This window comes from Stegostoma tigrinum, chromosome 7 (assembly GCF_030684315.1).
Source record: "Stegostoma tigrinum isolate sSteTig4 chromosome 7, sSteTig4.hap1, whole genome shotgun sequence".
In the NCBI taxonomy this organism is placed as follows: Eukaryota; Metazoa; Chordata; class Chondrichthyes; order Orectolobiformes; family Stegostomatidae; genus Stegostoma; species Stegostoma tigrinum.
The window spans coordinates 104,189,179-104,216,848 of NC_081360.1; the positions used below are offsets into that span (position 1 = coordinate 104,189,179).

Sequence of the window (27,670 nt, forward strand, 5' to 3'; positions counted from 1 at the left end):
ACACAATATTTAACCAGGTCATTCTCCAGCACCCAAATTTTACCCAAACTGGTTAATTGTCTCACTGGCCAAAAGATCCAGTCAGTTGCTGCAAGCAGTTCTGAGTGAAGTTTCCAGAGACAAGGTGAAGGATTCCTTCACCATCAGGAAGACTTGTACATGTCCTGTATATCAATGATAATGTTGTGACCACGAGCTCTTTCAATGGTGTGAGTTGACTAACTAGTGTACTATTGCCTGAATGTGTCCATTGCATTTATGAAATCAGCAACATGTATAATCGTGTCCGGCTTTATTGATAACAATTTGGTGAGATAGATGCTATTGACATGGCCTCAAGGCTGAGCTCTATCTTTAATTTTTGACAGTCACATGGAAGATCTGTTGATGAATTGACTGCTAATTTCCCATTCTTTGTAAATTGCCAATAAATAGATGACACCTTTGCTTTATTTCAATCTGGAGCGAAGTGTAAAAATTTCCTTACACACACAACTCGTCTTAGAAAATGCACTCTAACAAGCTCCCTTTATTGTATGTGCTATCTTGAGGTTCTCCAATAATATCTACCAGAAGTCTACCTTCAATGGTCAATATATACTTCATCTATTATAAAATTGGCCTTAGAATTTAGATTAGAAGTGTATAAATCATGAGCAACTATGTAAGTGGGGCCGAAGGCAGTTTACCAGCAAGCCTCATGTTGAAAGAAGTGCATCAAAGCAAGCCTGCAGGGTAACGGTGACTTGATTTGGATAAGTTCTTGCTGTATATTACAAAGTTCAGACCTCAAATTACCCAGGGAGGCACTTCAGAAATGGGTGATATGACTCGTTTCTTGCTGATACTATGCAGTAGCAGCACAAAGGACATTCGCCACTAACAGGAATTTATATCAAACCAAAAAGACATTCTCCCAGTCACACAACTGAACAATGGGGTTCTATGAATTTTAATTCCAGTGTGATGCCAAATGTATATGTGGGCCATATATCCCAACAACTGATAGATTGTATCAAATAACATATTCTTTTCACTATTCACAACAGAATATGCAAATTCAATCAGGCTGCACCTGTAAAACATAGAACATCAAATGTGATTGTGTGATTGTCCAGTAAGTGCTGTCCAAACTCAAAAGTGATAAGTATTACACTGAGATAGTAGGAACTGCAGATGCTGGAAAATCTGAGATAACAAGGTGTAGAGCCGAATGAATGGAGCCAGCCGAGCAGCACAGCTGACGTTTCGGGCCTAGACCCTTCTTCAGAAGCCTTCTTCTTCTGGAGGGTCTAGGCCCGAAACGTCAGCTTTCCTGCTTCTCTGGTGCTGCTCGGCCTGCTGTGTTCATCCAGCTCTACATCTTGTTATCTCAGTATTACGCTGATCCACTTAAAGAGCTTGTTATTCAGGCTCACAATGTAGCTCACTTACTTTAGCGAGAAACTTACATTCGTATTCAGAGACCTGTTCTTTACAGGTACAAGGAGATCATCTAACTTCTTTTTCGAATGAAAAACAAATAACGTCATCATTATATTCTCCATGGCAACACTTCAGGGGCAGCACGGTGGCACAGTGGTTAGCACTGCAGCCTCACAGCGCCAGGGACCTGGGTTCGATTCCAGCCTTGGGCGACTGTGCAAATTTGCACGTTCTGCCCGTGCCTGCGTGGGTTTTCTCCGGGTACTCTGGTTTCCTCCCACAATTCAAAGATGTGCAGGGTAGGTGGATTGGCCATGCTAAACTGCCCGCAGTGTGGGTTAAAGGGGAACGGGTCTGGGTGGGATGCTTCAAGGGGCGGTATGGACTTGTTGGGCCGAAGGGCCTGTTTCCACACTGTAGGAAATCTTAAATCAGACAACTTGCCAAATGGTAGCATCCCAACTGTCGTTAGTAAATTGTTGCTTGTGTTGTTCTGAAATTCTTGCAACTCTGTCCTGAAGAATACAAGACAGAAGTCTTCAAAAGTCTGAGATAGTATCTATCTAGATAGATAGCCATCTCACCTACTTTACCCAGCCCCACCTCTCCTCTATTTATTTGAGTTCCCTTCCTCCTCCACCATTTCTGAAGAAGGGTCTTGACCTGAAACATCAGCTTCCCTGCTCCTCTGATGCTGCCTGGCCTGCTGTCTCTGACTCCACACAGTTACTTTCAACAGTCTGTCTTTTTGTCACCAATACTCATGTTCTGTACTACCAATCACCAGAAATATGATTTTTGTCTTCTACTGCTTCACAAAATATATGTTTAACCTGTGCTCCTGAGATGCTGCTTGGCCTGCTGTGTTCATCCAGCTTCACACTGTTATCTTGTTTAACCTCACTGTCATTTTGTCCTCCGTGATGATGCGTTGTCTCTGCCTCTAGAGAAGCCACATTTAATTACACTAATATCAAATGGATATTTGTAAACATGCTTACAAACTGCTTTTATATTTCTTGCTAATTCTTAAATTTCACATTCTATTTTATAACTATCACATTCTTGGTTACGCTCTGCTGATTTAAAATCCTTCCAAATCTTCATATTTACAAGTCATGTTACCAACATTTTAACTCTTAATTTAATGCTATTGTTTATGGTTCTTCTCAAATATTGCTATCGATTGTGAGATAATGCTGGAAGGATTTAGAGGCTAATTATCATCCTGTAAAATATATCATACTTTTCCAGGGGTCACCAAGTCCAGGAATGGGTCTTGAACCCAGAGCTTTTGATTAAAGAGGCAGGGACATGACTGAATGCGTTACAAGACCTCCTGCAATTGATATTGAAAACTATTGACCGGATGATGGGGCTGCCTTTGTTCAGAAAGTTACCACAACCAGGTTCAAGATCAAAGACAAAGGAGTGGACCTCCACAAGGGAGGTGAGTGACTGACTTTCACATCAATGCAACATTGAGTCCCACACTAATGTCCTGGTGTGAAACAAAAGGTAAGTGTGGCTATTTAGCTTGGTCAGAAGAATAGGAAAGCGGTGGGTTAGTGGTATTACTATGGGACTATTAATCCAGAGACCCAGGGGAAGAGAGTTCGAAGCCCAGCAAATGGTGGAATTTGAATTCAATAAAATATACAGAATTAAGAGTCTAATGACAATCATGAGTCCATTGTCATTAAAAACCTGCCCAGTTCACTAATGTTCATTAGGGAAGGAATATGTCATTCTTACCTGTTTTACATGTGACTCTAGATGCATTGCAATGAGATAGACTTTTAACTGCCCTCTGAGCAATAGGCAGTGGCCTAGTCAGCAATGCCCTCATCCCGCGAATGAATAAACAAAAGAAATGCAACTTCACTAAATGGAGGAGAAATTTCAAAACACTATGATGAAGAAGCAGGGTGTCCTCACGCATGAACTACAGAAACGAGAATGCAGGGACAGCCGGGAATGATGGCAAATGGAATTTTGGCATGCTTTACTGAAGGAATAGAGTATATATAAATAAAAGGAGTTGTTGCATTGCTTGGTGAAACAGAATCTGGAGTACAATGCCGTTTTGGGACCTTTGAGGAAGCAGGTCATTGAACTGGAAGCAGTACAGAGAAGATTCACCAGGTTAATGCCAGAGATGGAAGGCTTTTTTTAAGAAGAGAGATTGAACAGTTTAGGCCTGTACTCACTAGTTTAGGAGAATAAGAAGAGATTTTTATGAGGTATCAAGGATTCTAAAATGGATTGACAAAGTAGACAGACCAGATATTTCTTCTTGTGGGGAAAATCTAGAACAAAAGGTCAATATTTTAGGGTTAGGTAGCAGATTTAAAACACGAGGAGGAATCACTTCCTCAAAGGATGGAAAATCTGTGGAATTTATTTCCCCAGAGAACGGTGGATATTGAGATGTTGAGTAAATTTAAGGAGAGATAGATTTTTTAAAATTATTAATGGATTGAGGGGCTGTGGAAATTGGAGCTGAAGCCAAGATGAGATCAACTGATCATATTAAATAGCAGAGTCGGCTTGAGGGACTGAATGGCCTAGTCCTACTTCAATTACATTGGTGAGAACACATCTGTAGCACTGCATACAGTACTGGTCAGGTCTGGTGGGACGTGCGGAGAGAAATCAAAGTTAGTGTTTCGGGCTCAGTGACCCTTCCCCTCAGGACTGAAGGAGGGTCATGGATCCTAAATGTTAACAGACTTCTCTCCACAGGTGCTACCAAACCTGCTGAACTTTTCCAACAATTTCTGCTTGATTACCACAGTTCTTTCAGTTTTTTTATACAGTATTGGTTTTCTTATTTAAGGATGGATGTTATTGTGTCAAAAACAATTCAGTGAAGGTTTGTATTAGTCTAATACCTGCAATGAGTGGGCTATCTAATGAGGAAAGATTTTATTGGCTTGGCTTGGATCTGCTGGAGTAAGCTTGGGAAAATCCGATGGGGATATTTTGGAGGCTGAACTGAAGAGTTTAATTATTTCAGCTGTAATGTTGTTCACTTGTACAAAGCCCAAACATATACAAAGCCAGAAACAGCTGTGACATATAAAAGATTTATTCTTTTGGATGTGCTTACAGTTTCTGCCACTTTTGCAGGCACACCATCACCGGTGAGTCAAATCCTGTATTCAGTGTTAATGGCCATGGGAAGCAACAGCATAACAGTAATGGATAAGGAGAAGAGAATTACATAAAGGTGGAAAAATTTCTCAATCGGGGTCTGCCTAGGCACCAAAGACAACAGGAGTTAACTGCAAGCAAAGCTCTGCTGGGAACCAGCTCCCATAATCAGAAGAAATTATTCCTGGTTTGCCCCCGACAGGGCTCCCTCTGACCCTATGCTGGAGATCTGCACAAGCATCAGCTTCAGGCTCATCGGCCCAAAGCTTTATTATCGGGCTGAAAATGTCTTCCCCCTGTGGACAGAACAATACAGTCAGAAACAATTCAAGATAACAGCTCCTTCCATTCACACCACCTAGTCCTCCCCAACTTAGCCCACTTATCCTTCACCCCTCCTTGTTTTGAAGCTGCAGAGGGTGTCTGTGCTGTGTGGGGAGGTCAGACAAACAGTCGCTTCAAGGAGTTTTGTCATTGTGCTACACACTGAGAACAAACTGCTGGTGAAGACACTGCAATTTCGGCCTTTCACTGTCATCATCCCTCCGGCACTTGTTCACAGCACAATCGGGGGTATCTGGCAGCCAGTTCCCAACACATCCTAGTATCCCAATACCCAGAGGCTTAGAAAACACGGTGTGCTTGAGGAAGCAAGCAGACATGGTGGATTCAAATAAATTCCTGTCCAGAAACAGGTTACCTGGAGTGGGCATAGGGAGGCTGCTTGCTGGATTCAGGATCTGACTGTCTTCCTACATCGTGGAAAGTGAATAAATTGGAGGGCATCACCAAGTACAGCAGAGAAGATTTATCACTACCTGGAATGAGTTGATTGCCTTGTCACAGAAGGCTGGATAGGCTGGGCCTGTATCCTCTGGGTGTTTAAATTTATCCACCTCTGACTCCTGTAAACATGTTGGATTGTGGGTGGTCTTAAACTGGGTTGACGTGGAAAGGATGCTTCCACTTGTGAGAGAATCTAAAACTACGGGTTACTGTTTAAAAATAAGGGGCTGCTCATTTAAAATTAGAGGCAAGTAAATATAATTTCTTTCAGAGGTTCGAGTATCTTTGGAATTCTTTTCCTAAGGCGGCAGTGGATGGAGAATCTTTAAATATTTTTAAGGCAGAAGGAAATGGATTCTTGAAGACAGAGGGGGATGAAAGATTATCAGCGATATTCAGGAATGTAGAGTTCAGCTTAAAAGCAGATCAACTGCAATCATATTGAATGGCAAAGCAGGCTTGAAGGGTCGAGTGGCCCACTCTTGTTCCTTGTTTGTGTGAACTGCCAACTGAGAGGGGGATTATAGAGATTTAACTGAGGGGCTTTATGGGAGATGCTGGTGAGCACGAATATACTTGGTACTGTGTCAAGTCGCACAAAGAAACGTGGTGACCTGTGACCCACACTCTCCAACACTCACCAAGTTGCTTGCTGTGCAGGCCACAGCGACACTGCCATGTCCCAACTCATGAAAACTGAATGATAGGCCTGTCTGTTTCAGCTGGTGTGCAGTGAAGGCATCAACCCCTCTAACGTACAGATGAATAAAGGAGGTGAGCTCAAAAAAGTCAGCAGGACTTTTGCTGAGAAGATAGAAACCAGCAAGGTGTGTGACATACCCAAGGATATAACAAGGCACTTTGTAAGGTATTGCAGCCTGTCACCCACAAGGATTCTGTGACATTATACAAGATTCGCCCCACAGTTGACGTAAAGTCACTGGCACACCATGACAGCAGGAGTTGCCGCAGGTAGAACAGCAAAGATCCAACCTAGACTGAGGACCTTCAAAGGGCGACGCGGTGGCTCAGTGGTTAGCACAGCTGCCTCAGTGCCAGGGATCTGAGCTTGATTTCAGCCTCAGCCTACAGTCTATGTAGAGTTTGCATATTCTCCCTGTGTCTGCACGGGTTTCCACTGGGTGCCACGGTTTCCTCCCATAGTCCAAAGATGTGTGGATTAGATGAATTGGCCATGCTAAATTGCTCGTGGTGAGCATGGGTGTGTAAATTAGGTGGATTAGCCATGGGAATTAAAGGGTTATGAGGAAAGGGTATGGGGACGGTTGTGGGTGGGATGGTCTTTGGAGGGGTGGTGTAGACTTGTTGGGCTGAATGGCCTGTTTCCACACTGTAGGGGTTCTACGATTCTGTGAAGTGTTAAGCAGGGCTGTGCTTGCTGGGTCTGTGTGGGAGGACAGTTTTACTTTAACCACTTATTTCTATGATACTGGGTGCAATCAGCTTGTGGCGAAACTATTGCAATAGTTTCTGTATTGCAATTGTGACTCCTGCACTCAAGTAATGTGGTCAGTTGCCCTCCCTGTATCACTCACGCGTGTATCTATCAGAAGACCTGACAATCCTGGATTGCACTGCACTGTCTGTCCACTCTCTAGGCACTGCAGCTATTGGACTATCCCCATAAGCACTCTGCTGCATAAAGCCAGAATAGAGTTTGCCATGGAAATACCTGAAGGAAGGGAGAAATACAAAAAGCACAATAACACAAAGCAACATGCTACACGCAGAGCTACATGCAAAGTGTACATTCGCAGGCTACCCCTGAACAATGTAGGTGGATCCAGCAGTGGTCTGTGTTATCCTGAGATACAATAATGATGGGGACAGGTCCGTCCGCTGTGTAACACTGGGGTACAGTAGTGGTGATGGGGACAGGTCCGTCCGCTGTGTAACACTGGTGTGCTGGAGTGATGGGGACAGGTCTCTCATTGTTGAACGCTCGTGTGCAGGAACAGTGGGGTCAGGTCTGTCTGTGGGGATGAAGCTAATATCTTAGCATACATACTCTCACTGCAGACTAGCTTGTTTATTGGCTTTAATTTGCTAAAACGTAACAGGAAAGTTCACTGGATTGGGTTATAATGTTAAAAAGTGCAAAATAGTTTAAAGGCATTGCAGCTACTGAGCAGAGGCTGACAACAATTCATTTTAGCAGACTGAGGCATGCAAAACAGAATTCAAATTATACACAAAATAATCGTCCATTATAAGTTTGCAGACACAAATGAATTGGATGCAAAGCAGAAGGAAAAAAATCCAAAACAGCAACAAGAGGAACTGCAGGGAACATACAGCAAAAAAAAAAGGATACCAGTCAAGTCATATCACCCCTCTGACTGACCCGGCACAGCCGGAATGCACAGGATCCCTACAGCTCTATCTGACTTTGAGCACATCAGGTGCCATCATAACTTAATCAAGTTCCCAGCAAAGTCGTTCACCACTAACTGAAGGCTACGGGCAGAGGCAGCTTCCTCTGACACATACAGACTTCCTGCCTGGTCCCATTGCAACTGATTCCTTGCATTCTGCTTCGTCATGTCAGGCTAGAATTAAATAGTATCTTATTCCTTAAGTTTCATTTTAGAAACTGTTGCAGTGAGCAAACAGGTCAGTTCATTGCACAGAAGAGTCATGAATTTGTTTCATGGAAGAGTCACATTGGACTCAAAACCATTACATCGGTTTCTTTCTCTCAACAGACGCTAAGTTTCTCCAGTACTATTTTTATTTTAGCTACGTTCAAAGCTACTTACCTTCACACATTTCGAGTGAGGAATAGGTACTGAACAGGAACAAGGTACAGGGACCTTTTGAGCTTTCTTTTATTCCGTTCCTCCCTCACCCCAGAGGCTCAGACAATATCTAGTGCTATAATTATCTGCCTTCAATTGAGCAGGGCCAGAGACGAAAGCTCAAGTTTTAGAGTTTTGGAATGGTGGCTGTCCTCCAGCAGGTACCTACAGATCCTGTCACAGCAGTCAAGCTGCTTAATTCCATTTCCTTCACCTTCACATAAATTGCAATAATTCCCACTGAATTAAAAGCAGGTGAAATTCACCAAGGAGCTCTGAATGTTCAGAACACTTTGCCATCTCTTTTGCAGGAATTATTCTCTAACAGGTTACAGTGGCACGTAATAAATCAACTAGAGGCAAGTTATTCAATGCTGTTTGTAAAACACTAACATCTTTTGTATTCTTCAAATTAAAAGACGTGAAACACTAATATTCCATTTGAAGCATGAAATTATAGCAGCACAGTTGATACTGCTCCTATGCAATAGCCTGTCATTCAGATAACTCCTCCAGAGGACACTGTTCCTCTCCTCTACCATCTCTGCAGCCTTCCAAGTACAAGATCTGCTAAGTTTTTCCAGCACTATTTTTACTTTAGTTACATTTAAAGCTGCTTTTCGCCTTCACACATGTCTAGTGAGGAATGGGAGCTGAACACTCAACAGCAGCGGGGTCCGCAGTAGTGAGGTCAGCTCAGACAACAGAGACAAGGTGACCAGGGACAACGTACTGCTTTATGCTCACTTGCCCTAACCCAGTGAGCCTAACAGATGATAAGCAGCAATTACTTGGCCCCACCCTCCTGCCTGGTACTCACGACATTGTTTTCATTTCCTTTTTCTCAGTTTCCGGCCGCGCACGGTTCAGCACTTTCAGGAAGTCTGAGGTCTTGGCTCTCATACGAGTATGGATATAAGCCTGCAAACAACAGGAAGACATGAGATTACCCTGCAAAACAGTCCATTATAGAACCTCAGGAATACAACAGCTCACCAAGTTTTATACGAATGACTGACATCCTGTGGTATTGACCATTGCCAGTTGTTGAGTATTTTTGCGAGGGGGGCAGGGGGAGGGGGTGTGGGACAGCCTGTGGATGTTACAAAGGAAGGTGGGAGATATTGGCATAATGATATTATCACTGGGTTCGTAACCGAAAGACCGAGGTTCCAATCCCGCCACGGCAGACGGTTCAAGTTGAATTCAATAAAAATCTGGAATTGAAAATCTAACGATGACCATGAAGCCATTGTCGAACAATGTCCTTCCAAAAAGAAAGCTGCTATCCTTAATTTCAATTCCAGATTTTTATCGAATTCAATTTCCACCATCTGCCGTTGTGGGATTTGAAAGTTGGTCTTCGGCTTACTAGCCCAGCAATAATATTGCTATGCCATCATTTCACGCCTTTCTTTGGTCTGGTCAGTTGCATCTCAAGAAGAAACGAGACTGGACAGGCTTCTAGAGATCAACTTAGAGACCAGAAATGATGATAACTAACTCATCCCTGTTCAGGCTGTCAAGTCCTTCTTACCAACATTAAAGCTGGGACATGTGGCTCACAGATCAGTTGAGCCACAGTCTGACACAGCCAAACAAACAGTATCAAGTTTCCTTCGAGAGCACCTTCCAAACCAATGACCACTTCCATCTCAGAGGATTAGGGCAGCAGATATATGGGAACACCACCACCTGTAAGCTCCCTTTCAAGCCATCACCATCCTGACTTGGAAATATATCAACATTCCTTCACTGCTGCTGGGTAAATATCTTGGAATTCCGTCCCCAGCAGCACTGTGCATCTACCTACAGCATGTAGACTGCTATGATTCAAGAAGCAGCTCGCCACCACCTTCAGAGAAAATAAGGACGGGAAATATCCAGCTAGGTTTCCTACTGGGATTTGACTTGTCCGACATTACCATCAGCTAGGATCAGAATGAGTTACAGTCGAGACAGATGTTGGATAAAAGCTCTTTCTGAATTTCTGTCTAATGAAAGGGCCAGTTGTCTGGGCAGTCCTACTGTACAAGACAAGGTAGCAGATATCTCAAAGCTGAGCTTCATTGTGATGCAACTGGTGGTGAAACAGCACTGTTTAGGTTCACCACTCAGGCCGGCATGCCGAGATTAATCACTGTGTGGTGCCAATGCTTCATACTTGGAATTCCTTCAAGAACTCACATCTGAAGGATTGAGGTGAACGAATTTCTTTCAAGTTTTGTGGAAATCCCTAGAGTGATTTCTTTTGGGAATAAAAGTTGTTGAAAGGTTAGTGTGGTCACTGAAGTTCTTTCCCCCAAAAACAAGGCTCCCTAAGAAGGAAATGATAATTGCTTGTTCCTGTGTAGACCACGACTGCGGCAGGATGGAGCGTGCTCTGGCGAACAGGAATCATCTTGCTGAGCCGTGGGTGAAACATATTTGCTCCTTCAGGCAAGTAATTGGAAAAAAAACATGTCAATATTATATTTCCTGAACAAGTGGTAACTGCCAAGATTCCAGAAGCAACCACACATTATTAGTGATTTGTTCTGACAGATTTAATCATTCCAAAACATTCTATGCTTTATTATTTTGCCTTGAAGAATAACTCCAATGGCCTGGAAGTTTTTTTTTAAAAGAAGAGGTCACTCGAACATCAGATCACTCCTTCAGCCTTGACCTTCAAAGTATAATTTAAACACTGCATAGCCACTTCCCCAAAATACACAAACGCAAAGTAATATTGTTCGAGAGCTTTACAGATTCACAGTACAGGTAACACAGAGGTAACAGGTAGGTTAGACCAGGGAAACCCAGTGGATGTTATCTATCTAGACTTCCAAAAGGCCTTTGATACGGTGCCTCACGGGAGGCTGCTGAGCAAGGTGAGGGCCCATGGTGTTCGAGGTGAGCTACTGGCTAGGATTGACGATTGGCTGTCTGAGAGAAGACAGAGAGTTGGGATAAAAGGCTCTTTTTCAGAATGGCAACCGGTGACGAGTGATGTCCCGCAGGGTTCAGTGTTAGGGCCGCAGCTGCTCACCTTATATATTAATGATCTGGATGAAGGGACTGGGGGCATTCTGGCGAAGTTTGCCGATGATACGAAGATAGGTGGACAGGCAGGTAGTACTGAGGAAGTGGGGAAGCTGCAGAAAGATTTAGACAGTTTAGGAGAGTGGTCCAGGAAATGGCTGATGAAATTCAATGTGAGTAAATGTGAGGTTTTGCACTTTGGAAAAAAGAATACAGGCATGGACTATTTTCTAAATGGTGAGAAATTTCGCAAAGCAGAAGTCCAAAGGGATCTGGGAGTGTTGGTCCAGGATTCTCTAAAGGTTAACTTGCAGGTAGAGTCTGTGATTAAGAAAGCGAATGTAATGCTGTCGTTTATCTCAAGAGGGTTGGTATATAAAGGCAGTGATGTGCTTCTGAGGCCTTATAAAGCTCTAGTTAGGCCCCATTTAGAATACAGTGTCCAATTTTGGGCCCCACACCTCAGGAAGGACATACTGGCGCTGGAGCGTGACCAGTGGAGATTCACACGGATGATCCCTGGAATGGTAGGTTTAACGTACGATGAACGGCTGACGATCCTGGGATTGCGTTCATTAGAGTTTAGAAGGTTGAGGGGAGATCTAATAGAAACTTACAAGATAATGTATGGCTTAGAAAGGGTGGACGCTGGGAAGTTGTTTCTGCTAGGCGGGGAGACTCGGACCCGTGGGCACAGCCTTAGAATTCGAGGGGATAAATTTAAAACTGAAATGAGGAGACATTTCTTCAGCCAGAGTGTGGCAGGCCTGCGGAATTCATTGCCATGGAGCGCAGTGGAGGCCGTGACGTTAAATGTCTTCAAGGCAGAGATTGATAAATTCTTGATCTCACATGAAATCAAGGGCTATGGGGAGAGTGCAGGGAAGTGGAATTGAAATGCCCATCAGCCATGATTAAATGGCTGAGTGGACTCGATGGGCCTAACTTCCACTCCTATGTCTTATGGTCTTAACCATCATCTATAGCTGAGGCAGATCATCAATATAAGCTAAACACCTCCTTCCACATCTGTACAGACTCCGTGTGTATTATCAGTGGGACTTGGCACTGTTGAACATTGGAATCTGATGTACGGTTTGGCTGCTCACCTTGGAACACTTAATGTGGTAATGCAGATAATCTCTGAAGGTGTGGATCAGGTTGATGGTATTGTCACGAGTGTTTGGATTAGTGTGTCGAGGAAACAGCACTAGCAAAACAGAAACAAAACTGATCAGCGGAATGGAGACAATGCAGAGCACAACCCCCAATCGTAGACGTAGACATAGACATACACACACAGGCTCCCAAAGGGAATTAAACTAAAAAGTTTCAGAAGATGCATAGGTTACCACATTTATATTATGATCTGGCTAGTGACTAATAACACACACAGATTCATATAGTGCAGAAAAGGCCCACTGAGTCTGCATGATATAACTATTGCTAAAAGTGCACAATCCCAATCTTCTGCACTTGCCCCATATCCTTGAGTGTCATGATATTTGAAGTGCTCATCCAAATATTTTTTTTAAAAAGGTTAGGGTTTCTGGCCTCCACTACCTTCCCAAGCAGTGAATTTCAGATTCCCACCACCCGCTGAATGAAAAAGCTTTTCCCCAAATTTCCTCTCAATCTTTTGCCCCTTACCCTAAAGCTATGCTCCCTCATGACCGGCCCCTCAACCAAGGGGAGTAGCTGTTCACCCTGTCCCTAGCCCTCAATCATATACACCTCAATCATATCCCCCTCAAGTGTTTTCCGGTCTGAAGAAAACAATCCAAGCCAATCTAGTCTCTCCTTATCATCCAATTTCAACATCCTGGTGAATCTCCTTTGTACCCCCTCTCGTGCTTTCACATCCTTCCTATAGTGAGGTGGCCAGAACTGCACACTGTCGTCCATCTGTTGCCTGACCAATACTCTATGCAACTCCAACTATGCAACAAACCTCCTTGCTCTTACACGCGATGTCAAAACTGATGAAAGCAGTGTCCCATGTGCTTTCTTAACTATACTACTCATGCATTCTGCTGATTTCAGGGATCTGTGAATAATTACCCTGATCCCACTGTTCCTCTAAGCTACCCAGTGTCCTGCCATTCACTAAATACTACCTCATCTGGTTTCTTCTTCCAAAGTGCATCACCTCGTACTTATCAGGGTTAAATACCATTTGCCACTGGTTTGTTAATCTGACCAACCCATCTATGTCTTCCTGTAACTACCTTCTTCGTTATTAACCACTCTACCAATCCTGGTGTCATCTGCAAACTTGCTTAACATTCCCCCAACATTTTCATCCAAATCATTTATGCATATAACAAATAACAAGGGACCCAGTGCTGATCCTTGTGGTACACTGCTGGACACCACTGCTGGTCACTCAAACCGCTTTCTGCTGCTACCCTTTGTCCTACTATTAAGTCACTTTCTAATCCATCTGGTCAAATTTGCCTCAAATATTCTCAGTCTTCCAATGTGGGACCTTGCCAAAAATTTTGCTAAAATCCACGTAAACTACATCAACTGATTTTCCCTCATCCACACACTCGATTGTGTTTTTGATAAACTCTTAAATTTGTTAGGCACAACCTCCCTCTGGAAGCCATGCTGACTATCCCTAATTAACCCATGACTTTCCAACAGGGTATTAATGGCTCCTTTAAAAAAGTAAACAAGCTTGAGATTCCAGTCTCTGACAAAAACTAAAATCACAAGACTTCACCGATTTGAATAATGACGGAATGTACTACACAAGATTTGAACAGCAACATTTTGTAGATCGCACATACAGTTTATACTTTAACATCTTCAATTAATCAGAAGTAAATACGGACAAACAGAACGTGTGGTCCAACACCCATTTATTTCAGAGAATGGAGTGCAAAAGTTGGAAGGTTTTTCTAAAACTCTACATGGTACTAAATAGTACTACACCTGGGATACTGGGAACAGTTTTGGGGCACCTTATCCGAGGAAAGACTGGCATTGGGGGCTGTGCAAAGAAGGTTCACGTAGCAGAATGAAGTATGCAGGGACTGTCTTATGAGAGGTTGGTTAGATTGAACCTGGACCCATTGGACTATAGAAGAATGATAGGCAACCTTACTGAAGCTTACAAGATTCTTAAGTGACTTGACAGGGTCGATGCAGAAAAGTTGCTTCCCCTTATGGGAGAGAGAGATAATAAAATGTGAGACTGGATGAACACAGCAGGCCAAGCAGCATCTCAGGAGCACAAAAGCTGACGTTTCGGGCCTAGACCCTTCATCAGAGAGGGGGATGGGGGGAGGGAACTGGAATAAATAGGGAGAGAGGGGGAGGCGGACCGAAGATGGAGAGTAAAGAAGATAGGTGGAGAGGGTGTAGGTGGGGAGGTAGGGAGGGGATAGGTCAGTCCAGGGAAGACGGACAGGTCAAGGAGGTGGGATGAGGTTAGTAGGTAGCTGGGGGTGCGGCTTGGGGTGGGAGGAAGGGATGGGTGAGAGGAAGAACCGGTTAGGGAGGCAGAGACAGGTTGGACTGGTTTTGGGATGCAGTGGGTGGGGGGGAAGAGCTGGGCTGGTTGTGTGGTGCAGTGGGGGGAGGGGATGAACTGGGCTGGTTTAGGGATGCAGTGGGGGAAGGGGAGATTTTGAAACTGGTGAAGTCCACATTGATACCATATGGCTGCAGGGTTCCCAGGCGGAGGTCTGTTGAGGCAGGATCATTTAGAATATTCAAGTCTGAGATAGACAGATTTTTAATCAGAAAGGAATTAAGCATTATGGGAATAAGCCATGATCTCATTGAATGGCTGACTTCTGCTGCTGTATCTTATGGTCTTCCATTTAACAATCTCTAGTTTTAGAAGTTCCACTATATGGAAAAGGCTGGACAGAGGTTTGGGATGAAGAGAGACGGTGGCCCCAGAAACACGGCAGCAGGAATGCTGCTACATGTAGTTACATCCACATAGCTTCATGAGGGACCAAATAACAAGGGCTATACATGGTTCATATCAAAAGTGGATGAAGAGGTATTAAAGGGCAGGTGAGGTTCTGCTCAAGCCCATTAGTAAGTTAGTCAACAACAGGACAAGTGTTAGATAGAACTGCTGACTGAGAAGATGAGCAGCTCAACAGATCAAACCTTTATACTCTGACATATTAGCGGGCAGAGCTTCACCTGTCCTTGGTTAATTTGATGGGGACAGTGTAATGGGAGTTTTAGTCTACCTAAACCCATGCTGTCCCTGCCCTGGGAAAGTCTGATGGGAATAGTGTAGGGCTTGATTTACTCTGTATCTAATCCTGTGCCGTAGACCTGTCTTATGAGTGTTTGTTGGAGGACAGTGTTCATGGAGCTTTACTCTATATCTCACCCCAAGCTGCCCCTGTCCTGGAAGTATTTGAAGAGGACAGTGTAGAGGTAGCCTTACTCTGTATCTATACCCGGGCTGTACTGTCCTGGGAGTATTTAATGGGGACAGCATAGAGGGTTCTTTATTCAGGTTACCATTCTTTATGCTGGAGGAGATATTTCTCCCTATTCACTCCAATGTCTTCATAACCTCTTGGTTAAATTGCTGTTCCGCTCCCTGAGCAGCTGACGTGAAACTAAATCAGCTAGAATCATGATCCAATATCCCTGCTCACAAGAAAACCTAACAATAGGTAATGTAGTGACCGCTGCTGCTCAGGGATTTCTGTTGGAAAGAAAGTGACAAAGCTGGGAGACCTGAAAAAGACAGTGTTTACAAAAACAAACTACATTTTAACTACATTTTGTCTTCGATAATTGTTTTATTATAATCCTAGATTAATACTAATTTCAACGTCTACATAAAATGTGAAGCTAGAACTATTTTGGACTAAACATTGCAGATTTTGACTATCCATGCACACCAAAGATGAATGAGAAGAGACTTACCGAAAGTGATGTAGCCAATGTTGTCACCCACTGCTGCATCAGTGTCTTTCAGCTCCAGAGGAGGCTCTCTGTGACTGAACAGCACCTGGGGAGCAGTGTGACTGGCTCTCCGACCTTCTTTGAATTCCTGAGGCAGTTGCAGAAATGGAAAAAAACATTATATCAGCAACGCTCACAAAATGGCTGTATCTAGGGAGATGTGGTTACCCTAAAACGTCTCACCAGATAAACAGAATATGTTTTTTGCCATCAAGTTTCAAAAACTATTTCGCTCATTCTCTTAACTCAAGGGCTCACCGCACTGGGGGTCAGGGCACCCAGAAGTGGGTTGAGTCCAGTCATCATAACTCCATTTTCTAGGGGTTGGACCATTCCCCTGGCACTGCCACCCCTAGCTAATGGAACATTATTTAGTCCCCACTTGCTAGAGTATAAGACTTGTCCCACTCAGTCTGCTCTTCATGGAAGCCCTCATACAACACCACCCACACCTACAGCAAACTGTCTACCACCTCAAATTCAGGCTCCTTCACAAATGGTCACAGCAATGTCACTGAAACACATCTGCACATGTGCAACAGCTAGGTAAAGCACAGGGGCCACAGAGGGATCTGCTGAAATGACACTGGCATTAACAGTTTGGGCCGAAGGGCCTGTATCTGTGCTGTATTACTGTACTGTACAACTCTCCCATCCTGGCCCAGAGTATGAAAGGAAAAATTTGTCCACTGCTCCTGACACCTGCCTGTTTCCAGTTTGACACTCAATTGGTTGAAGAGTTCCAAATTACAACTAGCATTTACATAAATAAAGGGAGACAATGCGGGAACAACATTTCATGGGAAACTAAATGCAGCTTAGATGACAAAGACTTGAATTAAAGGGAGAGTTCATAATGTAACTTCCTCGAAGGGTCTCAGTCACACCTGCTGGGATCGTCGCCAGGACATTTTGGGAGAGGTGCTGTGAGGAATAGAGTGTGCAATGAACGACAGGGATACAGCCTGAGGGCAAACAGTCATGATCCAGTCTTCCTACCTGCATGAAGACCTTCCCAATTACAACATCGTCGTCATCCTTGAATACTGTGCTGAAGACCACCGTCACTCGATCCTTTTTTGCCTCCACGTACCTGGAAGAGAGCAGGATCACAGCTCAATCACAGGACCAACTTTTCACACAAACGAAATATATAAAACTGTAACCAGGTGGGGGAATAGTTCAGATGATTACAGAGCCCCGTAACAGTGAGGAGCAGCTGCATGTGGACGGGGGAGGAGGGATATTGGAGGAATCCCTACTTTGTGCACAGAATCTGCGAGACACTGGGAACACTGGGCCACCACAAAACCTCTTCAACAACAATCACCTGACTGTGACCTTATAACTTTGCAGATAAAGAGGCCCAGGATCTGTTCAGATCCAATTTGTCAGAAATTCCATACCGTTAACTTGCAAGAGTTGGTAATCAGGCATAATTTTTCCAAATGTAACATAGCTTTAACATGGGTTTTCTGAAAGGCTTTCATTTCACACAAGCAACTCTCTGTCTGATTTAGCATTAGACAGGCAGCAAAATGGGCCCAGTTTTCCAATAAAAAATGAATCTTGCTAAGAGCAGAGATCACACCATCACACCGTTTGCCATCCCTGGACACGTACATAGTCTCATCATCACGGTAGTGGATCAGTGCGCGTTTCTCTCCTTCCTTGCCCTCTGCCTGGAAGTTAAAGTACTTCTCAAAGACAGAGGCGAAGCAATTCCTTTTCAGCATGCCAGCCTGGTGCACCAATTCGTCCTTGTTCGCTGGAATATTTTCCAGATCAAACAGCAGAGATACATTGTACCCTGAAAAAGACAAAGGCAGGCCTCAGTGTGGTCCTAACTTAGGAGCCAAAATCAGTCCATTCTACAGCACTGGGTCAGGTACCGACACCTAGTCCAACAGGGTCATGCCAGTATTTATGTTACAAGTTACCTTCCAGCTCCTCACTGAGCTCTGTACTTCTATTCCTCAGGACTCTTTCCATTTTCCCTTTAAATGCACCTTTGCCATTCATCTGAACTAAACTCTGATAGTGAGTTGCACATTCTCATTACCCTCTGGACGAGCTGGAGAAGACAGTCCCATTCATTCATGATATTTATCTGGTATCATTCCTGTAAATTATTCTTTGGACTTTCCCCAGTGCCTTCTTTTATATCACATACAAACCAGAACAGTTCACAGCACTCCACGCGAGGCCCAATGTAAGCAAGTGGAGTATTAGCTTCTCTATTCTATCCTGCTAGAAATAACCTAGTGCTTTATTTGACCTTTCTTTCTGGTCTTTGTGGCTAACATCACTATCTTAGCAACTTCTAGACCCAGCTTCTCCTGTGCCTCCATCATTTCAAATATTTCAGTTACAAAGAAAGTCTTTTTTTATATTAAAGTGTCAGCAAAGACTGTTTCCTCTTCCTCTTGCTCCTGCAACATTGGGAACCCATGACCCCCTCTGTGACACTGACCCCTTCCCGTCCACAACCCAAACCCCATAGTAACTGTCCCATAGTAACTGTACCCTAGTATCTGATAGTTGACTCGTATACATTGAGAGTTGACTTTTGAGATTTTGGTTCAAGTTCAAATTGACATGGGGATATTCAAATGATTCAAGATCCAACCAACAACCGAAAAACCGAAAGAAACATTTTTGATGTTATGCAAACTGCAGCTCGTCATGCAAATTGATACATTATCCAACTCATGTTAACACCTGCGCGGATGCTCCGATGATGCGGAACGATCGTATGATCCTGCTGGGCAAGGTCCCTTGGTTGTGGGTCTTCTGCTGGAACGTGCTTATGGTCAAATCCAGAACAAATCACTGGGTGATCATCCCACCCACCTCCCAACTACATCGAGTTGCATTTGGGTGGACTTAATTTGGTTCAGAGAGGGTGTGGACACACAATACAAACCGGATCTGTGGAGTCACACCCATGGATGCTAGAGGATGGTTTACCACAGCCCTGGGTGTATCAGCGAGTCAGACTGATCAGAGCCTCATAAGGTGAATGGAACAGAATTTCCTAGCGCGGGCCTGAATATGCACGAGTGAATAACCAGCCCTTTGGACTTCAAAGACAATATGGAGAGGGGGGGGGGGGGGGGGGGGGGAAGAGAAGCTGTTTGCTTTCACTTTACTCCCAGCAAGCAGGTGTTCTCAATGACAAAGTGCCCAGCATAAAAGGAGATGTGTCAATACTTGGAATAATTTTCATTAAACTATCCTTTATTCAACTGCTGTGATTAAACCAGCCCCACACCCACTGCACAAACACAATACAACACAGTAGCAGCTGAACACACAGCTCAGGACTATCAGGTCATCTTCATATGGTGTTTCCACTTATTTGACATTTTCCAGGTTAGGAAACACTTTTCCAAGCACATGACGGCACTAATCATACACAATGCTAGCTCAAATTGCACTGTGACAAGTTGAGAATCTGAATTCACTGAGGACAATTTACAATCAGATGGTCAGCAGCTTTTCCCCCATACATTTACACTTCTCACTGATTACCCCCTGCTCTGCTCAGACTCAAACAAAAGCGGCCATTCATCACATGACACAGCAGCCAGCAGTGTGGGTGGAATTGAGATGAGACAGTAGCAAATCGTGAGGGCTCAGTTCCAAATCAGCTTTATCCTGAGACAACATGGTGTGAAGCTAGATGAACACAGCAGGCCAAGCAGCAGAGGAGCAGGAAAGCTTGATGTTTCGGCTCAGGACCCTTCTTCAGAAGATTCTTCTGAAGAAGGGTCCCGACCCGAAACGTCAAGCTTTCCTGCTCCTCTGATGCTGCTTGGCCTGCTGGCTTCATCCAGCTTCACACCGTGTTGTCTCAGATTCTCCAGCGTTGGCAGTTCCCATTATCTCTGACAGAGTTAGTAGGAACTGCCGATGCTGGAGAATCTGAGACAACACGGTGTGGAGCTGGATGAACACAGCAGCAGGAAAATAAATCATTTATTTGATACAATAGAAAACAGTTAGAAATACTTTACCATCCTCAGGAGCCACGAGGTAAGAGCCATAAACTCTCTTGAGTAACTGCAAGGACAGAGCAGACAGTTAACATGTGAGAGAAGCAAGAGCCTTCATTAATCGCCCAAATCTAATAAAGGGGTCTGGGAAACAGGCCAAAAGTTTTTCAGCTTAGTACTCAAACTAAAATACTAAAAATATTTTTCGTTATAACTCATCCATTTTACCACTTTTCAGTTCCCTTTCAACTCTGAGGATCTTGTAAAGATCAGAGATCTTTACTTCAAACTAATAAAATGTGAGGCTGGATGAACACAGTGGGCCAAGCAGCATCTCAGGAGCACCTGAGTTGTGCTCCTGAGATGCTGCTTGGCCTGCTGTGTTCATCCAGCCTCACATTTTATTATCTTGGAATTCTCCAGCATCTGCAGTTCCCATTATCTCCTTTACTTCAAACTACATCGTATTCATCCTACAAGTGCCTGCTGGGGACAGTATACAGGCTTTACTCTGAATCTAGCCCTGTGTTGTAGCTGTCCAGGGAGACTGTGAAGGAGCAACAAGAGAAAACTACCTGACTTCATCCTCACCAGTCTACTGGTTGCAGATGTGTCTCGCCATGGCAGTATTGGTGAGAGTTACCATTTACAGGCATTCCGGAGATAAAGGCCTGTCCATCATGCTAAGTGGCACAAAAATATATGGGACAGATTTCAGACAAATCTAGGAACTCAAAGCTGAGTATCTCAGCCATGAGGCCCCATAGCCTATTAGCAGAAACGAGTTCAACCATAATCAATAACCTAATGTCCCCCTATATTTCCCTAACTATTAATCCTGCTTCAGTGAAGAGTATTGAAAGGCATCCAGGTTTGGGTTGACAAATGGCAAGCAACATTAATTCCACGTACCAGGCAATTACCATTTCCTACAAAAAAGGATCAAACCATCATCCCTTGGCATTACCATTACCGAATCTGCCATTTCAACTTCCTGGGATTACTCCTGACCAGGAATGGAGATGGGCTTTTCATAAACTCTAAGGCTACGAGAGCAGAGGATACAAAGCAACCCACCACCTAACTCCTCAAATCCTGTCCCTATCTACAAGGCACATGTCAGGAGTGTGATGGAGTATTTGTCTGGCATCCCAGCCACAACTTCAACATTCATTTCTTTCACCACCTACACGTGGCAGTGGCGTGTACCATCTACAAGATGCATTGCAGTTACATCTTCCACACCTAATACCGTTTCCATCTAGAGGAGCAGCAGATACGTGGGAACACTAACACCTGCAAGTTCCCCTCCAAGCCACTCATCATCCTGACTTGGAAATATACCCCCGTTTCTTTGGTGTTGCTGGGTCAAAGCTCAGGACTGAAATTCAGAATAGGCAGTAAACGCTGACTTAGCCAGAAATGTTCACATACCACAAAATAATATTTACGCAAAAAAAAACTGTGTAGAGAGCACTTTACTCTGTATATAACTGTTCTGTCCCTAACCTGAGATGGACATTTTAGTTCCAGTTTAAAAGAGTAGAGGCTTTACTGTGTATCTAACTTCATCTGTACCTAAGAAAGGCAACAACCTATTTTTTGAGACCTAATAACTCTCATCCTTATAAAACTCAAGCTCAGAAAATAAAATTATTAAAGCATAACATTGACACTTGTTTGACCGTGCACCGTGGATTGGGGTAGGTAGAGACATTGCAGAACAAGGTAGGAACTTCACTGCAGAAACTGCTTTAGGGACTGACTCACAACTTCCTGTCTTGCAAACAACAGAATGAAATACCATAAAAGGACTAGTTTGGGTGTGCTCTTTGCTTACATATAGGCTGGTTCTAACCACAGACCGCACTTTTATAGTTAAGTGCATATGCACAAAGCAGAGTTCCTAACACAGCCAAGTAGGCTCAGCCCTGTCCTCCACCTACACTCAGCATTCCCTAGCTTCAAACAAGCAGCCTGCTATCCCTCATCCACCTAAATCCTATAGAGTATTTGGCTACTGTTGGGTTGGGAGGATTTTTTGGGGTGGGGTGTAATCGCAAGTTGAATGACCAAGGTAGGATCAGTACAACATTGCCCTCGCATTGGCTGATCAGTTAATTAAATATTCCAGAACGCTGTACCAAACATTAGAATGGATACTGAACTGGAGGGAAAGGGATGACGAAGGAGGGAATTTAGCAGCCACTAAAAAGGTGTCAGAAGACTTGGACAGGCTATGAGAGGCTCTTGTTAGAAATCATTTGAACTGGAAATTACACAATTTTATCTTCTCAAAATCACGATCAATTAATCAGGTATCCATTTTTCTCCAAACGTAACCAGTATTGCCAGTGAAGTTTCCATTCAGCCTGAGAGGCCACGTGGTTACCTCGGTTCTATGATTCTTGCTATATTGCTATTGGAGGATGCGCACCACAGATTGTCAGTTAATGACTTCAACTTTCTCTGCACTCAAATGAGAATCAAAACCGTTGACAGGAAGTCATCAGTAAGGGAGTTCAGGGGTTTAAATTTACAATTTGAGTGTAAGTAGCTGAAGAGCTTCAAACAGTCTGTGAAATAACTTGCTACTCAGGTCATGGGCTTGTCAGCAGACCTACAAGCTGCTTTCCTTACTCTGGTACAAATCAAAGGTGTGGCATTTATTTATGATACAAGATAGGAATGGAGTTTAACAGAGAAGCGAAGTTCCAAAATCATTCTCAAGGTTTTATTTTTAAAATCTCACTCCGAGGATATAGCTGTCACTGTGAAGTCAGCATTTGTCAACTACCTCCTGCTGCCTGAGGTGGTGCTGTGTTGCCTTCTTGAATTGCTGATCGTGTTTTGATGTTATAGTTATGTGTCAGGCCCCTTCACTATGCAATCAAGAGTCAGCCACATTGCTGTGGGTCTGGCAAGGACTGTAGGTTTCCTTGTCTAAAGTCATTAGTGAACCACTGGGGTTTTTAATGACAGTCTAAGACACCCTCCAGCCACATAATGAAGGGACTGAGGCAAGAAAAATGATTCTGTGCCTTACTCTAAGGCTGGGTGAGTTCTAACCTTCCCATTCATCCAACTATCTGGGAATGAGAACAGTTTAAGGAGCTGGCTTCCGACCTTCACACAAACTTATTCAAATCTTCTCCTCTGGAATTCCATTGAATTAATCTGAGCTTCATTGTTCCTGCTTTAACAATTAATTTCCCAGTCACTTCTCTCACTGGGAACAATGCAGTCAATGAATCATAGAATTTGTTCCTGAAGTTTCAAACTCAAGCCCTCAAACTTCAACTCTTTACTGCCTGCAACAGCAATAAACTTGCCAACTTTAGTGGCATTTAAATGGTAATTGGATAAACACATGGATGATAATGGAATAGGGTAGGTTAGATGGGCTTCAGATTGGTAGGCACAACATTTGAGGGCCGAAGGGCCTGTACTGCACTGCTATGTTCTAAGTCATCCCCAGAAAGGGGATTTCTAGAATTTCACACCAGGGTTGAGACTAATTGGCCCATCATCCACCTGAAGGCTCTTTGAAAGACCTTAAATAAAATAAAGGCAAAATACTGCAGAGTGATAATGGGAACTGCAGATGCTGGAGAATCCAAGATAATAAAATGTGAGGCTGGACGAACACAGCAGGCCAAGCAGCATCTCAGGAGCACAAAAGCTGACGTTTCGGGCCTAGACCCTTCATCAGAGAGGGGGATGGGGTGAGGGTTCTGGAATAAATAGGGAGGGGGGGGGGAGGCGGACTGAAGATGGAGAGAAAAGATGATAGGTGGAGAGAGTATAGGTGGGGAGGTAGGGAGGGGATAGGTCAGTCCAGGGAAGACGGACAGGTCAAGGAGGTGGGATGAGGTTAGTAGGTAGGAGATGGAGGTGCAGCTTGGGGTGGGAAGGAAGGGATGGGTGAGAGGAAGAACTGGTTAAGGAGGCAGAGACGGGCTGGACTGGTTTTGGGATGCAGTGGGTGGAGGGGAAGAGCTGGGCTGGTTGTGTGGTGCAGTGAGGGGAGGGGGCGAACTGGGCTGGTTTTGGGATGTGGTGGGGGAAGGGGAGATTTTGAAGCTGGTGAAGCCCACATTGATACCATTGGGCTGCGGGGTTCCCAAGCGGAATATGAGTTGCTGTTCCTGCAACCTTCGGGTGGCATCATTGTGGCACTGCAGGAGACCCATGATGGACATGTCATCTAAAGAATGGGGGGGAAGGGGGGGAGAGGAGGAGTGGAAATGGTTCGTGACTGGGAGGTGCAGTTGTTTATTGCGAACTGAGCGGAGGTGTACTGCAAAGCGGTCCCCAAGCCTCCACTTGGTTTCCACAATGTAGAGGAAGCCACACCAGGTACAATGGATACAGTATACCACATTGGCAGATGTGCAGGTGAACCTCTGCTTAATATGGAAAGTCATCTTGGGGCCTGGGATAGGGATGAGGGATCACAGGGAAACCAAGCAGAGGCTTGGGGACCGCTTTGCAGAACACCTCCGCTCGGTTCGCAATAAACAACTGCACCTCCCAGACGCAAACCATTTCCACTCCCCCTCTCATTCTTTAGATGACATGTCCATCATGGGCCTCCTGCAGTGCCACAATGATGCCACCCGAAGGTTGCAGGACCAGCAACTCATATTCTGCTTGGGAACCCTGCAGCCCAATGGTATCAATGTGGGCTTCACCAGCTTCAAAATCTCCCCTTCCCCCGCTGCATCCCAAAACCAGCCCAGCTCTTCCCCTCCACCCACTGCATCCCAAAACCAGTACAGCCTGTCTCTGCCTCCCTAACCTGTTCTTCCTCTCACCCATCCCTTCCTCCCACCCCAAGCCGCACCTCCATTTCCCACCTACTAACCTCATCCCACCTCCTTGACCTGTCCGTCTTCCCTGGACTGACCTATCCCCTCCCTACCTCTCCACCTATACTCTCCTCTCCACCTATCTTCTTTTCTCTCTATCTTCGGTCCGCCTCCCCCTCTCTTCCTATTTATTCCAGAACCCTCACCCCATCCCCCTCTCTGATGAAGGGTCTAGGCCCGAAACGTCAGCTTTTGTGCTCCTGAGATGCTGCTGGGCCTGCTGTGTTCATCCAGCCTCACATTTTATTATCCAAAATACTGCAGATGCTGGATATCTGAAATGAACACAAATTGCTGGAGAAACTCAGCAGATCTGGCAGCATTTACTGAAATACAGGGAAACAGAGTTAATATTTTGAGTCTGGTACAACTCCTCGACAGAAATGTTACCTCTATTTTTCCGCAGATGCTGCCAGACTTTCCCTGGCATTGTGCTTGTGTGTTTGAACGAGTTATTAATTAGTTGCAATACAGCAATGAAAGGATAGTGGTGGCAGATTCAGACAAGAACGACTCAATGCGTTAATCTACCTTCACACGGTCTCTGGCCCCGAGATCTAAGAGGTAGAAGCAGCTATTCAGCCCATCAAGTCTGCTCTGCCATTCAATGAGATCGTGGTTGTTGTGATAATCTTCAGCTCCAGTTTCCTACCTTATCTCCATGACCCTTGATTCCCTTACTGATGTGCCCGGCCCAATTCTTCAGTAGTCCCAGGCCTTTCTGGTAAAGTATTTGACAGTTTGGCAGCCCTCAGTCAAAATTCCTCCAGATTTCTGTCTTAAATAGATGTCCCCTTATTCAATCCCTCCATCCTAGACACCCCCACATGGAAACAATCTCTTTCATATCTACCATGTCAAGTCCCTTATAACCTTAGATTCTAATAAGGTCACATCTCATTTTTCTATATTCCCAGTACTGGTTCAACTGACTCAACCTCTACTCTTATGAAAAGCCCTCTATACTGGAAGCAACCTAGGAGTGGTTTGACTTGTATCTTTAATAGTTTTAGCAAGGTCTCACTATATAATCCCTTTGACGTAAAATGCAGCAGTCCATTTGCCTTCCCAATTACCCACTGAACTGGGGTGCTAGCTTTTTGTAATTCTAATGCACTAGGAGCCCCAAATTCCCCTCTGCTGTATCTTTTTGCAAAAGCCGCAATTGCATTTGCCAAGTTTTTGTCCCTTAACTTTCATATAAAAAGTAAGGCAAATTAGATGAAGGGACATCTGATAACAGAGGGGCATGTCCATTCTGCATAGGATCATGCTGAAAGAATGACTCATTTTTCCTGCAACCATAATAGGCAAGAGATAATTCATTATGTGAAATATTTCTGAAGGATTTTTAAGCATTAAGATAACAAAACCAAGATAGGAAATTCTGGAAATCCCAGGGGCAGAAAGAGATGGACAACTCAAAACAGCTCCTGCTCCAAAATCACCCACATCAACAACTTCGCATCCTCACATCCAATCCTTCCATAGCCATACACTTTCAATCTCAGTAAAATCCTGCAGTCTTTTGAAATCTCTGCCAATGTCAGTACCTCTGATATTTTGCTTCCACTATCGCAGCTCCCTGCACCCTAAGCTTCTCTATACCTTTCTTCACCTTTAACGCTATCTATAAAAAGATTTTGGTCACTGGACCTAATACTTTCTTAAGTCAATTGTGTCATTTCTTTTCCAGTGAGCTCCTGTGAAGCGCAATGGGATACCTTTTGAATTTGAAGGCACTCCATAAATGTAAGATGTTAATAACTGGGACTGATAGCTTTCCAGACCGTCTGCTTACACTTACCTCATCTGCTCCATGGTCCTGCAGTTCTTTGTAAAACTTCAGGGCAATGCTGACCATCACCTTGGTCTTGTCCCCATTTGGGTTGGAAATATGGTAAAGGACCCCATCGAAATCTGACGCAAAAAGGAAATGCAGGAAAACCTTCAAAGGAACCTTTACACATACTAGCCCTCAGTTAGCACACCATCAAGGTCCCTCCAAAATAAAATCGGCCTATCTCTTCCAACATGGAAGAATGGTGAGCAAGACATGGGAGGCAGAGATAGACAAAGGGATAAGCCAGTATTTTCTACTTGGATATAACTGCATAACCCTAGGACACCTTAGGAGAGAGCTGATATCACACCCTAACCAAATGTCTTATCCTATGTTTGTGGATTAGTCCTCCACTGGGTTAGTTTGGGAGCTCAGGAATTGTAATGTGCTCCTCTTCACCTTTTGGATTTTGCATGGAGCAGAAAGCAGGGTCTATATGCATTGTAGAGCACAAACATGACACAGTCAGTTTACGGGGCTGGGAATCGGGGCATAGCTGGAGCACAATTTATACCAAAAGCTACGAGCAGACCATATACACTAAATATGATCCCAGGATAGCATATCACTTCCCTGGTGCCAGGGTCAAGGAAGTAGTGGAGCAGCTATAGGTCATCCTTCTGGGAGAGTCCATATTGTTACCATCAACATCAGTGGCAACAGGCATGAGGTCTTGAGGCAGATTTCAGGGATTTAAGAAAGAAAGCACAAATCAAGATCGAGAGCAGTAATCTCGGGATTAAATGCATGGCTGAAGAACTGGTGTAGAAAGATGAATAGATTTCCAAGGAATTG

General features: G+C 44.2%; 1 protein-coding gene and 1 non-coding gene across 2 annotated transcripts in view; both read right to left on the reverse strand.

Annotated features, from left to right (window-relative positions):
- Positions 1 to 4,500: 4,500 nt before the first annotated feature.
- arpc2 (actin related protein 2/3 complex, subunit 2) overlaps positions 4,501 to 27,670 on the reverse strand; it is a 35,206-nt gene continuing 12,036 nt past the window's right edge. Inside the window, exons 3-10 of the mRNA XM_048535129.1 lie at positions 26,840 to 26,952; positions 20,183 to 20,228; positions 17,787 to 17,973; positions 17,163 to 17,256; positions 16,125 to 16,251; positions 12,320 to 12,420; positions 9,007 to 9,107; positions 4,501 to 4,877 (exon numbers count right to left, since the gene is read on the reverse strand). Coding sequence (XP_048391086.1) covers positions 4,853 to 4,877; positions 9,007 to 9,107; positions 12,320 to 12,420; positions 16,125 to 16,251; positions 17,163 to 17,256; positions 17,787 to 17,973; positions 20,183 to 20,228; positions 26,840 to 26,952 — 794 coding nt within the window. The 3' untranslated portion in view covers positions 4,501 to 4,852. The remainder of the gene's footprint in view (positions 4,878 to 9,006; positions 9,108 to 12,319; positions 12,421 to 16,124; positions 16,252 to 17,162; positions 17,257 to 17,786; positions 17,974 to 20,182; positions 20,229 to 26,839; positions 26,953 to 27,670) is intronic.
- Positions 5,016 to 5,130, reverse strand: LOC125454531 (small nucleolar RNA SNORD89). The gene has a single exon (XR_007248020.1). It is a non-coding gene; the product is annotated as a small nucleolar RNA SNORD89 (small nucleolar RNA).